Consider the following 13,998-nt stretch of genomic DNA (forward strand, 5'->3'; position numbering starts at 1 on the left):
TTTGCTAAGCAAGGGATTATTCATCAGACATCTTGTGTAAACACACCGCAACAGAATGGGAGAGTAGAGAGGAAGCATCGTCATATCTTGAATGTTGCAAGATCATTGCTGTTTCAGGCGAATCTATCTACTCGCTTCTGGGGAGAGAGTGTACTAGCTGCAGCGCATTTGATCAATAGGACTCCATCCAAGGTTCTTAATGGGAAGACGCCGTATGAGTACTTGTATGGCAAGAAACCGGCGTATGATGATATTAAGCTGTTTGGATGTCTGAGTTTTGCTCATCAGGCTAGGAGAGATAGAGACAAGTTTGGAGTAAGGAGTAGGAAATGTATCTTTGTTGGGTATCCATTTGGAAAAAAGGGTTGGAAGTTATATGATATGGATAAAGAAGAGTTCTTTGTCTCTAGAGACGTGGTGTTTGATGAGACCGTGTTCCCTTATGCAAGTAAAGTCGCAGTTCCGAAGCAAGTACTGGTTGGAGCAGAGGTTGACATATGTGATGAGTTATCTCAGCCAGAGACTGTAGTAGACAGGGGGAGAGTTGAGAAGATCACGCCGGTATCTTCGGATGCACAGACCACTGAAACAGAGCCGGTGGCAGAGACAGTTTCAGAAACAGAGCATGAAGGTTCTGAAACAGAGCATGTATCAGAAACAGAGCTTGGTGGAGCAGAGGTGCTGGGTCGTGGTCAGAGAGTTCCTCAACAGTCAGTTAAGCTCAGGGATTATGTACTCTACAACGCGCACAACACTCATGATAAACATAACACCATCCCTCGCACCAACTCTCCAACAGTTTCTTCGCGAACGAGTCCAGGTAAAACTCGATACCCTATAGCTGATTATGTGAGTGATGATTATTTCTCAGATGCCCATCAGGCTTTCCTTGCGGCAGTAAGCGCGGGTTTGATACCAAAGAATTATAAGGAGGCATTTAAAGACAAGAAATGGCGCAAGGCGGTGAAGGTGGAAGTAGATGCGCTTGAGTTAAGCAACACATGGGATGTAGTTGATCTGCCTGAAGGGAAGAAAGCCATTGGTAGCAAGTGGGTATTCACCATCAAGTATAATGCAGATGGGACGATAGAGAGGTACAAGGCAAGACTCGTCTGCTGCGGAAACCATCAAGTAGAGGGAGAGGACTATGAAGAAACGTTTGCTCCGGTAGCAAAGATGGATACTGTTAGAACTCTCTTGGAAGTGGCTGTGGCAAAGAACTGGGAAGTACATCAGATGGACGTCCATAATGCTTTTTTACATGGAGAATTGGAAGAAGAAGTATACATGAGACTTCCCCCGGGTTTTCAGTCAGATGAGCCAAACAAAGTATGCAGGTTAAAGAGATCTTTGTATGGCTTGAAACAGGCTCCGAGATGTTGGTTTGAGAAGTTGACGAAGGCTCTCACTGGTTTTGGTTTTGTTCAGTCATATGAGGATTACTCACTGTTCTGTTATGAAAAGGAAGAGAAGTGTGTGCGTGTTCTTATATATGTAGATGATTTGATCGTCGCAGGGAATGATCTAGATATGATGATGAAGTTCAAGAAGTATTTGAGTGATTGCTTTCATATGAAAGACTTGGGAAAGGCTAAATATTTTCTAGGTATCGAGATAGCAAGAGGGCCTCAAGGAATGTTTCTATCGCAGCGTAAGTATGCACTGGATATCGTGAGTGAGGCTGGGATGCTTAGCAGTAAGCCGGTGGCTTGTCCGATGGAGATAAATCATAAGTTGCTTGGTGATAAGAGTCCACTCTTTAGTGATCCTGTGAGGTTTCGAAGAACAGTAGGTCGTCTGGTTTATCTTACAATAACAAGACCAGACTTGTCATATGCGATACATGTGTTGTCTCAGGTGATGCATGAGCCGAGGGAGGCTCATTGGGACGCAGTGATAAGGGTCCTACGCTATTTAAAAGGAAGTCCAGGACAGGGTGTGATGTTAAGGTCTGATAGTGATTTGAAGATACGAGCTTACTGTGATTCTGATTACAACTCTTGTCCTTTGACAAGAAGATCTCTATCGGCATATGTGGTGTTACTTGGGAACTCACCGGTGGCGTGGAAGACTAAAAAACAGGATACAGTGTCGCACTCGTCTGCAGAAGCAGAGTACCGAGCTATGTCTGAGGCGTTGAAGGAGCTAAAATGGATGAAGAGGCTGTTAGGAGATCTTGGAGTTAAGCATGAGGCGCCTATGGAGCTATATTGTGACAGTAAAGCTGCTATCTATATTGCAGCGAACCCGGTTTTTCATGAGAGAACGAAGCACGTGGAGAAGGATTGTCATAGCGTACGAGATGCAGTTAAGGCGAAACTCATTGATACCATTCATGTTAGGACTGGCGAGCAGCTTGCAGATGTTTTGACGAAAGCGTTGGGGTCTTCCTCTTTTCATTACTTGTTGTCCAAGTTTGGAGTGTGTGATTTGCACTCTCCAACTTGAGGGGGAGTGTTAAGGAGGTCTAGAAGGTTCTAGACCGACATATAATATTGGTTCTGTTGTATAGATAAGGAAGAGTAGATATCGGAAGATTCTATGGAGATTTAGTCATATCTCTATTGTATATTGTATCATGTATATAAGTCACACAACGTGACTAAGATAATAACAACATATACACTTCTCAATATCTCTGGTTTACAATTACTTGCAGCAAGACTAACCGCTTCTTTCCTCTTATAGGTTTCTAGATGATTGCCAATTTGCTATCTTTATTCCCCGTGACTTTCCTTCTCTTTTCCTTTTCTATTTATCTTTTTTTTTTCATGTACGTATTTATGTATGTTTTAGCTATCGATCATCAATGTAACATATTTTTAAGTAAATATTTTTTTTTTTAACTCTAAAGATTATAAACTGTTCCACGTATCATATCAATTATAATGCATTACGAGTGTTCGAACTTCGAACAATTATTTTGTGACAAATATTCCTTAAAATGATGTGCGTGAAAAATGGACGATCATGCTCAACAACCAGTAACTTGCCTTGACAAAAATAGTTTAGCAAAAAAAAAAAACTTGGCTTGACAAAATTCTTCATCGGTTATAAGTTAAACTTGGATCCACCAACTATGTAACTGGTGAGAAAAATGATTTTGGATTAATTGGTTTTGAATTTTCAATCAAGCTGCCGACAAAAAGAAAATGGCATAAGAGCCCAAACACGAGCCCATGTATAATATCGAAGAAGACAAGTATGCGATTAAAAATCCATGCACGTAACTTTGAGTTCATATTGATCCTAGTAATCTCTCTTCTTAAATATCAAATATCAAAATATTGGAAAAATTGTCAAAAGACCTTTAATAATTGTGTGATAAAAAGAGGCAAAAAAAATTTCTCAGACACAAATTTTGACCCCACAAAAATTCAAAACTTCAAAATTGACCCTGTATCGTAAAAAAAGACCAGTCTAGTCCACGAGCAGAGTCTTGAGAACAGAGGAACCATCGATGTAATGCACCAAGACAACCGAGTCTCCGATCTTACAGATACCCTTCTCCTTCGCGAACTCGATCGCAAATCTCGTCGCCTCCTCCGTCGAACCACTGTTTGCAACCACCGGAATGATTCCACGGTATATCAATCCACGTTTCGCCACCGAAACAGGGCACCTCGACTCCAAATCATCCGAGACAGCCACCGACAGAATCGGAACGCTTGGCCTGTACTTCGCCACAAGCCCCGCCGTGTATCCCCCCTTGGTGAGAACCACAATGGCCTTGGCTCCTTGACTCATCGCCTTGGAGACGGCGGAAGCGGCTAGGTCTTCCACAGTGGACAACGGCAAGGGCACAGCTTCTTGAATCTTCTTATGCACGGCATTGTAGTCAAGTGTATCCTCTGCCACCTTACAGATCCTCGCCATGATTTTCACGGCGGCTTCAGGGTGAGCTCCGGCCGCGGTTTCTCCGCTGAGCATGACGCAGTCCGTGCCGTCTAGGACAGCGTTGGCCACGTCAGTGGCTTCAGCTCTTGTCGGGAGAGGAGATTTGGTCATCGACTCAAGCATCTGCGTAGCTGTCACGACTGGTTTCCCGAGAGCGTTAGCTCTCTCGATCATCATCTTCTGAGCTTGAAAGATCCTCTCGATCGGAATCTCCATACCTAGATCGCCTCTAGCCACCATGAATGCATCAGAGTTCTTGAGAATCTTGTCGAAGTTTATCACTCCTTCTTGATTCTCAACCTGTTAAAACATTAACATGTAAGTATATCTTACTTGCGAAACAAGAAACATGTGTTCTGTTTTTTTTTTAAAAACTCACCTTTGACATAAGCACGATTCTCTTTGCGTGCTCCCCAAGCAACTCCCTGACTTGGTCCAGGTCAGATCCTTTACGAACAAAGGAGAGAGCAATGATATCGATCTTGTTAGGAACTCCCCACTTGAGAATATCTTCTTGATCTTTCTCTGTAAGCGTTGGGAGATCAACCACAACTCCTGGGAGGTTAACGTTCTTTTTCTCTCCTAGGGTTGCTGAGTTCTCGCATCTGCAACGGACAAGACCGTTATCCTTGTCACATGACAAGACTGTCATAGAGATTGTCCCGTCGGAACAGAGAATCCTTTTCCCTGACTTGAGATCCTCAGCAAGTTTCTTGTAACTCATGGAGATCGTGTTTGAATCTCCTTCCAAGGTGTAATCAGTTGAGATTGTTATCTCTTGACCTTGGATTAGCTGAACCGGTTCGCCTTCTTTGAGAAATCCGGTTCGAATCTCAGGACCCTGAAAACCAAATTAAACCGAGTTAGATGAAACCGCCATAATCTAATATTATTATTAGGTCACATAAAGAGATTTAAAAACTATTAGGTTACCTTTGTGTCAAGCATGACGGCACATAGAATACCAGTGTTCTTCATGGCGATTCTTAGGTTATCCAGAGTTCCTTGGTGGTACTCGTGAGTACCATGGGAGAAGTTGAAACGGGCTACGTTCATACCAGCTTTGAGAAGCTTCTCGATCATCCCAACAGACCTGGACACTGGTCCAAGAGTACACACGATCTTGGTCTTCTTGAGTGCACCATTAGTTCTTCCGTCAAGAATCTTCTCCATTGTGAACTTTTAAAGAAAAATACGAAATTAAAGGCTTTTTTAAATGTGATATTGAGAGCTTGTGAAAGATTACGATTTGTGATTGGAGTCTTGCAGCTATATATGTTTATATAGGGATCGTTTAGAACTTGGAGAGAAATAATGTCATTTTTTCAAATAACAAAATGGAAAATATAAAGAAACAATTTCCATTCATGTGTGGTTTTAATTTGGTAATAATGTTCGACTTTGAGTCGAAAATGAAGGGAAAAGGAAACGTATTTACTGAATTCTTGTGTCTCAAGTAAGACAGTTATTTGATGTTCATTATGAATTTTCGATTTTGCATCGAATTAATGCTTTCGCTTAAAAAGGGAAACGTTTCCTTCTTAACATTTATTGATGTTCTTGTATGTCAAGAATAAAGACTAAATCGTCAAGGAGAGAAAGAACAAAGAGTCTCGTATTCAGAGAGAAGTCCAGCGATATTGTCGATAGGAGTAGGCATGCATGGACACAGAGAGATCATCAACAAGGCAACGATGAGTATAAAGACGAAAGATTCAATGACAAGAGTGAAGATCATAAGCTTGAAACACAAGGAGGCACAACAATAGAGCTGGATCTTAACACTCATGTCGAAAACTATTGTACAACGCGTCCGAAACAGTTCGACTTAAATGGTTTTAGCTGGAACTGAAAAGTATCCTCAATATATAGTTACATCTTGAATCAAGATTGTTATTACATCATATATACATAGTTACTAAAACTGTAGAGCAAATATTTTCGATTAAGATTTATAATTTGTTCCCATTTATATAGCTTAAAAACTTGACAAGAACAAGACTAAACCGTTATCGAACCGCTGCAACAGGACGACTGATAACCATACCCCCAAGAAAAACACAACACTACATGTATCAACCCATCAACTATTATTGTAATGAACTCCACATTCTTTTATCATCCATTTATTTATCGGCCATTCGTCAATGTTGATCTTAAATTCAAAGAAAAGCTCGCCTGAGGTCATGTCTGCTTGGAATTCAAAGATGTATAGATGTTCCGTTAAAGGGCGATACAGAATGCGGAGACTAGGACTGCACCGGACGTCGAGTCTATTCTGTTTAATCCCATGATACACGCGCACATATTCTCCTTTAGCAGCTTCAACCTCATCTTTACAAACCAGCAAGATGCAAGCCTTACATATCATTGATGAAGGTGAAGTCCTCTCGTTCAACTTAATTACTAGGGAACCTCCATTAGCTTGATAATTGAAGTAGTTAGGCATTTCTTTACCGGGTAAGGTCTTTACTTTATTAGTCGAGGTCTGGATGATGACATCTCTGGCTTCTTTATTCAGCTTAAAGCAGTTGGCGAAGTTGAGATCAATCTTTTGATTAAGAAAGGAGCAGTCTAGTCTCTCAAGAGACTCGCAGTTTTCTGCGTCTAGCTCTAATAAGGAACTTGGAAGCTGTGGGAGTGCCAAAAGATCTTTGCATCCCTTGAGTACAAGACGACGAAGACGAGATGTTATCTTGATCGAAGGAGAAATTTCCTGTATTTCTGTGTTGATCATGAACAGATCAATTAGGTTGTGCCACAACCTGATCGATGAAGGCACTTGTTTAATCGCAGTTCCAGTGAGATACATAGATTCGATGTTTGTCGAGTTCTCGGGAAAACAGTGAGATCAAGTGTCTTCAGAGATTTCAAGTTGATGTTGGCAGGAAGAACCTCCAGCTTGCAACATTCTTTCAAAAGCAAAGTCTCTAGTTTATGGAGGTTTCCAATAGAGGCAGGAAGTTCCACAAGACTTGAGCATCTTCTAAAATACAAACGCTTGAGATTAGTTGCGTTTCCAATAGAGGAAGGAACTCCCACTAAACTTGAGCAATCACTAAAATCCAATTCCTCAAGGTTTCTTATGGCATATCCAATACATGAGGGTAGCTCCACCAAACTTGAACAACTTCTAAGAGACAGAAACTGGAGATTAGTTGCATTCCCAATAGAGGAAGGAAGCTCCACCAAATTTGAACATCCACCGAGATCCAAACTTTTGAGATGAATGGCATTTCCAATAGAAGATGGAAGCTCCACTAAACTTGAACATCCTGTGAGATCTAATTCCTCTAGACTAGTGGCAGTTGAGAGACTAGAAACATCCTTCAAGTTTTTTGAACCCCACAAATCCACACACTTGAGATTTCTAAGCGGCTGACAGACAAAATCAATAAGAACACATTTGATATTAGTCTAGCTTTCCAAGTTACATAACTGTACAAATCTGATCAAATAATAATGAAAAAAACTTGGTTAAAAACATATGATATTATGATGTAACTTACTTTAGTTCCATCCCACAACTTCTCAAGATTGCTGCAAACCATGATTAGTTCCACGAGGAGCTCTAAGTTGGGAATACAATTCAAACATGTCATCGGAAAATATCTCCATTCTAGTAATCTTAGTTTACGAGATAAATAGCTTGGTCCACCAAATAGATGAAATTCATCTCCTCCGCCATCACGTTCCACTTTCAATCTTAAGAACTGGAGATTAGACATTCCTTCAAAGGCTCTCTCACTCACATTTATATCGTCTCCCCGGAAATTTATGCCAATAACACTTCTACTACCCTGAAAACAGACTCAGTTTGTAACGAGCAGTATTGCAATAAAACACTAATAGCAAAACTTACCGCTGCATCATCAGCAAGAACTTCACAAGTCTCTCTTTTATCGACAAGAAACTGGCGTTGTCCAGGCTCACTGGACTGTTTGCGGACAATATCTCTACCCAGCTGGACTAGCAGATCGTGCATAATCACATCTCCACTTTCCAAAGATATGAGAGACTTCTCAGCTAATACGTTAAGCTGTTGCCTGACGTCAGAAAATCTCTTTGAAAGATGCTCTATCATTCTCTCTATCAATCCAAAGTTGAAAAAGCAGGCTATATGAAGAAACAAATCTTTATTTTCGTGAGATAGTGCAGTATAACTGAACATCAAAATGCTCCCAATTTCTCCATCAAGGCATCTCCTTAGCTGTGGTAGTGAATTCTGCCACTCCTGCTTGGACATTCCACGGAAATAAGATCCCATAACCCTTAGTCCCAAAGGGAGTTTACCGGCAAGATCTGTAACTTCCCATACAAGGTACTCAAAACCATCTTTAGGGGACTTTTGGCCAAAAGCATACATACAAAACATCTGAATAGCTTCACAGTCTGACGGAAAATCAACCTTGTAAATATGAGTAATCCCATGCGCCTTCAGAATCTTTCGATCTTGCGTCGTAATGATAATCCGACTTCCATCACCAAACCACCGAGTTTCTCTGGCCATGGCTTCTAGTTGTACTAACCGATCAACATCATCAAGAACAACAAGAACTTTCTTGTCATTCAGTCTTTCTCGTGCAACTCCCAAGTGAGAAATCTTGAAATCCTCCTCCTTTTGGTTGAGTTGTTGAGACAGAAACTTAATTTGCTGCAAATACAACTTCATATTGTAGTCGTCTGAACAAACCGGTGAAATATTCTCCATATGAGCTTCCATCCCAATGAATTCGTAGAAATCTCTTGACGGCCTGGAGTTAAACAACATCTTCGACCATTTTTGCATCAGTCTCCCTGATACAACATATTCAAAATATATCAAAGGCAATTAAATTGTTCAAAGATAGTTTGATTTGTGTTTGGAAAGATTTGACGAACCAGTTCTTTGAATGGTAACCAGCGAGTGTTGCCACTTGTGCCAAAGCTTGACTCCATTTCCTAGTAACCTCGTTTGTTTTACCTTTACAAGTTTTTTTAAAGACTTTCCCAAACTCACCGGCCTGCTTCTTGACATCACTTGGATCCACTTCATAGAAAACTGGCATCACCGTTTGACCTATCTCTTCTTTACACTTCATAATCTCCACTAACTCGTCGAGACACCAAGAGGAAGAAGCGTATCTTTTAGAGAGCAACACGATGGCGATTCTTGATCCTCGAATTGCCTTTTTGAGCTCAGGGCCGATGAACTCTCCTCTAGTGATGTCGTTATCGATGAACAGGTTGATTCCTTTGCTCCCAAACTCCTTGAGAAGATGACTGAGAAAGTATTTACGGACATCTGCTCCGTGGAAGCTCGGGAAGACATCGTGTATAGGCAAAGACGACTGGAGAGATGGTGGAGATGATGATGAAGAAGGAGAAGAAGCAATAATTATTTTGTTCTCGTGAACTTTGAACTTCCCATAAACAATAAAAAAGATTCTACTAAACAAAAGCGTAAAGATGGTAGCAACAACTGTCACAAGGAGAAGGTAAAGATCCATTAGAGAGAAGATGTATAGATCACAGATATTTTACCAGATCAAGAGAGTAATGATTTGTATATCTAATGAGAAAACGTTGACTTTAAAAATGGGCGGCCATCTGATTATCACATTTAACCAAAAATGTAAACCGGTTCGGTTCGTGATTCTTAAGAAACTGTAATTGAAAGCACAAACCGGTATGGTTAGTGAACTTGTTCCATTCCTACAAGCTGATAGGAAAAAGCTTCAACGTCTTTCACCTCTTCTTCGAACTCAAACCTAAACTCTCTCCATTGATACTCATCTCCAGCTTCTTCCTCACTCCGTAAGCATCCTATCGCCAAGAAAAAAAGCAGTAAAACAACCAAATGAGCATAGAGGAAATTAGAGAGATCCAAGAAGAGCAAATATAATCTTTTTTTTTTCACCCTTGCGTTTATGTAAAAAGAAAAGAATCAAAGCCCGTCTTCTAGACTCGTTCTTGTTGATTCCATCCACAAGCTTTTGTAGACCAAGACCCTGTGAATTGAAATCCAATGCAAAAAAAAGAAGCTTAAGATGAAGCAAACAACATAACTTGAACCAAAGTTTGGTATCAATTGTCTTTAGTTCATTACCTAATGGATCTGTTTTTGACAGCTCCAAAACCTTCATGTCTATTTCTTTATTGGCACCAATTACGTCGATAAACATACATGAGCTGAGAAGCAAAACCAGACAATCACAAGTTCAAAACTAACATCTCTTTCAATCAAAAGACAACTCAGTGATTGGTTCTATCTCTTTGAAGAGGTATAGTTACATGAAGAATGCAAGCAAAGACTCAATAAACAGAGAGACCCAATCAAAGTCTATCACTAAACACCTAAAATTCTCACCAAAACAAAGTTTCAACTACTAGCCTTGCCAGTTCCAAACGTACTTTGCATTTCTCAGCTAGTGCGGAGAAATTCGTCTTGCTTCCTTTTATTACGTTTTTCACCAACTGTTCGACGAAATGCCTCTATGATCGCCTCTAAAATCACTATGTTAACGGCAGCTCCATGGGGCCATTAATACTTGTAAGCAACCCTCAATAATGGCCCATTAATATAGACCCAAAAAAACTATGAAGCAACCTAATAATCACCACGCCTTGTATTAGCTAACTGTCGAACCGGCGCTGCTAAAATTTTGTTTGCAAGTTAAAGAATTTAATTAACCATATCTTTGATGTCCTGATATTGAGTGTAGCGAACTGTCTAGATAGTCAATTCGTATGCATACTTGTTAGTTCTTACGAGTGTTTTCTAGTATCGGATTTTCTTGTTGTCGTTTTTTGTCTTGTCTCCATCACGTAGAAAAAATATAAGAGAACGTGCATGTTTCACTCTGTAAAGTGTCCCACAAGGCTAAGCTTATTATTATTTTGAATTTTAAAAAACGATTATTGTATCCAAAGTTTTTTTTTTTTTTTGTAAACTATTGTATCCAAAGTTCATACCTTATTGTTTTGTATTTCTTTTTTGCTAGTCCATACCTTGTTGTTCAGATATCATATCAGAAATTTAAAATTATCAACACTAATATAGAAAGAGTTTGAAAAATCCATTTATTACCATTTAGTTTTAAATTATAGAGAAATTGCCAAAAATACCATTTTCATAGTACCACTTTTCATGTTTACACTAACCACTTTTACCACTACTTTTAATGAAGAGTTTAGATTTGAACGTTTAGGATTTAGGGTTTAGATTTTATGTTTTAGGGTTTAGATTTGATGTTTTAGGGTTTAGGGTATAAAGTTTAGGGTTTAGAGTTGAGGATTTAGGGTTTATAGTTGAGGTTTTAGGGTTTAGGGTTTAGGATATTGAATTTAGGGTATATAGTTTAGGGTTTAGGGTTTAGAGTTGAAGATTTAGGGTTTAGGGTTTAGAATTGGGGGTTTAGGATTTAGAATTTTGGATTAAAATTTTGAAAAGCATATAAAAACAAAGATATAAGAGTCTTTAACATTTTAATAAATAAGGTATTTTTGAAAATGTGTACTTAGTGGTGGTAAAGATGAATAATGGTACCTTTAAAGTGGTATTTTTGAAAATTCCCCTAAATTATAACCATGTCACAAAACTTAAGTTCAATAATTATAAGAAATAATATGGATGGAGGAGGGACATAAATTTAACATTTCGACCCAAAAAATATATGTATAGAGAGACATTAATATGAAAGTAAGATAAGATTAGATTTACTTTTTCTCTGTGGGTCTGCAAAAATTCACTGAAAATTAGTATATCTTACGTTTCACAAAAAAAAAAATGTTTTTCTAATATATTGTTTGTTTCTAAAATGTGTATATAGTGTTCAGAAAAAATTAATGATTTTAAATTAGAAAAAAATTGTTATGTATGAACAGAAAATAAAATAAATAATTTTTAATATGTGAGAAAAACTCCTAAATGATAGTTTTGTAAAACAAAAATATAACTATTATTGATTGTAGAACTCGTGATTAACTAATCAATCATACTCAATACCAAACAAAAGTGAAGTAAGAACGCGTTTGTCACGTGTCAGGTGAACAATCTTATCTCCCTAGATTTGAACTGTCCTCCACAAATAGTGTCTCTTCATTACACACGTGGACCCCACAAAACCCACAAGTCCCATATTCCTCCAATCATATTTTTTCTCTTACAAAAAAAAATTAGAAAACAAAAAAAGTCACCGAGGAAGTGCACGCCGGAGAAACTGAGCAAGCTGCGCCGGAGCACTAAGATGCGGCAAATGCCCTTCAGTCTTCAGCGTCTCCACCTTCGTATCACCACCAAGATTCTCACGTAGATACTCCGCCACCGAAGCCGGCACAGAAACATCCTTAGCCGTCTGAATCACACAACAAGGCACCTTCACCAACCCAAGCACACCTCTAAGATCACTGTTGAACACCGTCCTCGACACGAACAGAGATATGTCCGGACGCATGTTAAACAACGTCCGGCTAAACTCTCTAACCGCCGCGGGAACATCAGCTCCAACAGCCAACGGCGCGAACCCCTGAACCCAAGCCTCGTAGTTAGCCTCCATAGCCGAGAACACCTTCTCTATCTCCCCTTCCTCGAACCCGCCGTGGTAATCCTCGTCGTTGAGGAACCTAGGAGAAGCTCCGATGAGGATAAGCTTCGAGAAAAGCTCAGGGCGGCGGATGGAGGCGATGATTCCGATCATGGCCGAGACGGAGTGGCCTACGTAGGAGCAGTTCTGGATGCCGAGAGAGTCGATGATGTTGAGGAGGTCGTCGACGTAGGGGTCGAGGGTGGTGTATCGGTTGAAGTCGAAGTAGTCGGGGTTGACGCTGCCGGCGCAGACTAGGTCGTAGAGGACGACTCTATACGTGGGAGTGAAGTAAGGGAGGATTAAGTGCCATGCTGATTGGTCTGTGCCGAACCCGTGGGCTAGGACTAGGATCCGGTCGCCTGTGCCCACGACCCGGACGTTAAGAGCTTCGAGGATATTGTGCTGGCTCATGTGTGTTTTGGGTTTGTTGTTGTTTTGAAGGATAAAGAAAAGAAGAGGCTACTGTTTATATAAAAAATTTAATTGGGTTGGTGTGTAACGGAAATGAAAATTCTTTATTATCTTATCTTTTTTTCACAGCGTTTAATATCCAAAAATATCATTTATGCTTTTTGAACAAGACTTATGGGGATACAAGAGCTTGCGTTGATTATTCCTCTTCCTACTTTGATATTTTTAAAAATTATATAAAGATGCTTGAAAGTTGCACTTGAGATATTCCACAACCATGTTAGATTCTGTCATTTGTGTGTTTATCAAGCAATGTCTATCCAGTATACATAGATCCTTATGTGGGATGTGATTACAAGAATAATGTAAAGCAGAACACTGTTTTTCTAACCTTCATTTAAATAATAAAAAGAAGACATGAGTAGACAAATGATGAAAATTGCATGTTTTTATTTCGATTTGAAAATGAATTAGACGTCATCTAGAAAAACAATTTTAAATATATTCCAAACTCCAGTCACATGAAAGCTTACTGTAAGTCATAATTATATGCAAATTACAAATCAAAGACTAATGTCGTGGGAGAAAGAACTAAATGCATAAGTAACAACATCCACCCTAAAAAGAAAGAAAATCAGCTCTTTTTGAATAATGTTTTCAATCAAAGTTCCAATCTGCAAGTATGATGCATGAACTAGAGAAACGTATTCCAAGTTTACTTAAATTGTGTCTAAGTGTACACTTATCAGTCTAAGTAACTTAAGATTTACAGTACATCATAACTCTATAATAGATATAACTAGTCACAGTCAAAATGAGTTGTATTATATGAAGAAAACGAATAGGATGTCGACAAAAAGTTCAATTAGATATTTGAAAAGAAAAAAAGCAGAGAATTGAATGTCGACGAAATTGTTGTTATTTGAATACATGTGTTGACTTGTATTCTATAGGTGGGTGTAACAGCTATAAATTAAGATGAATAAAACATATGTTTTAAACAGAGCTGGATAACAATACCATAGCTTTTTTTTTTTTTTGAAACACAACCGTAGCTTCTTCAACTCACAATTGTCTTTATAGAACTTAGAACTGTCTTTATAGAACTTAGAACCAAGCCATT

General features: G+C 39.2%; 2 protein-coding genes and 1 pseudogene across 2 annotated transcripts; all 3 read right to left on the reverse strand.

Annotated features, from left to right (window-relative positions):
- Positions 1 to 3,353: 3,353 nt before the first annotated feature.
- On the reverse strand, positions 3,354 to 5,254 carry LOC130496180 (pyruvate kinase, cytosolic isozyme-like). Its single transcript, XM_056988031.1, has 3 exons — positions 4,831 to 5,254; positions 4,277 to 4,738; positions 3,354 to 4,197 (listed from the first exon to the last, which is right to left on the reverse strand). Exons 1-3 carry the CDS (start codon positions 5,068 to 5,070, stop codon positions 3,421 to 3,423), a joined length of 1,479 nt encoding a protein of 492 aa, XP_056844011.1. The 5' UTR covers positions 5,071 to 5,254; the 3' UTR covers positions 3,354 to 3,420.
- A 570-nt stretch (positions 5,255 to 5,824) lies between these two features.
- LOC130496700 (disease resistance protein TAO1-like) lies at positions 5,825 to 10,551 on the reverse strand (annotated as a pseudogene).
- Positions 10,552 to 11,859: 1,308 nt separating this feature from the next.
- On the reverse strand, positions 11,860 to 12,966 carry LOC130496706 (strigolactone esterase D14-like). Its single transcript, XM_056989016.1, has one exon. The coding sequence runs from the start codon at positions 12,873 to 12,875 to the stop codon at positions 12,072 to 12,074; it is 804 nt and encodes a 267-aa protein (XP_056844996.1). The 5' UTR covers positions 12,876 to 12,966; the 3' UTR covers positions 11,860 to 12,071.
- Between the last annotated feature and the right edge of the window lie 1,032 nt (positions 12,967 to 13,998).

Source organism: Raphanus sativus, chromosome 6 (assembly GCF_000801105.2).
Source record: "Raphanus sativus cultivar WK10039 chromosome 6, ASM80110v3, whole genome shotgun sequence".
Lineage (NCBI taxonomy): Eukaryota > Viridiplantae > Streptophyta > Magnoliopsida > Brassicales > Brassicaceae > Raphanus > Raphanus sativus.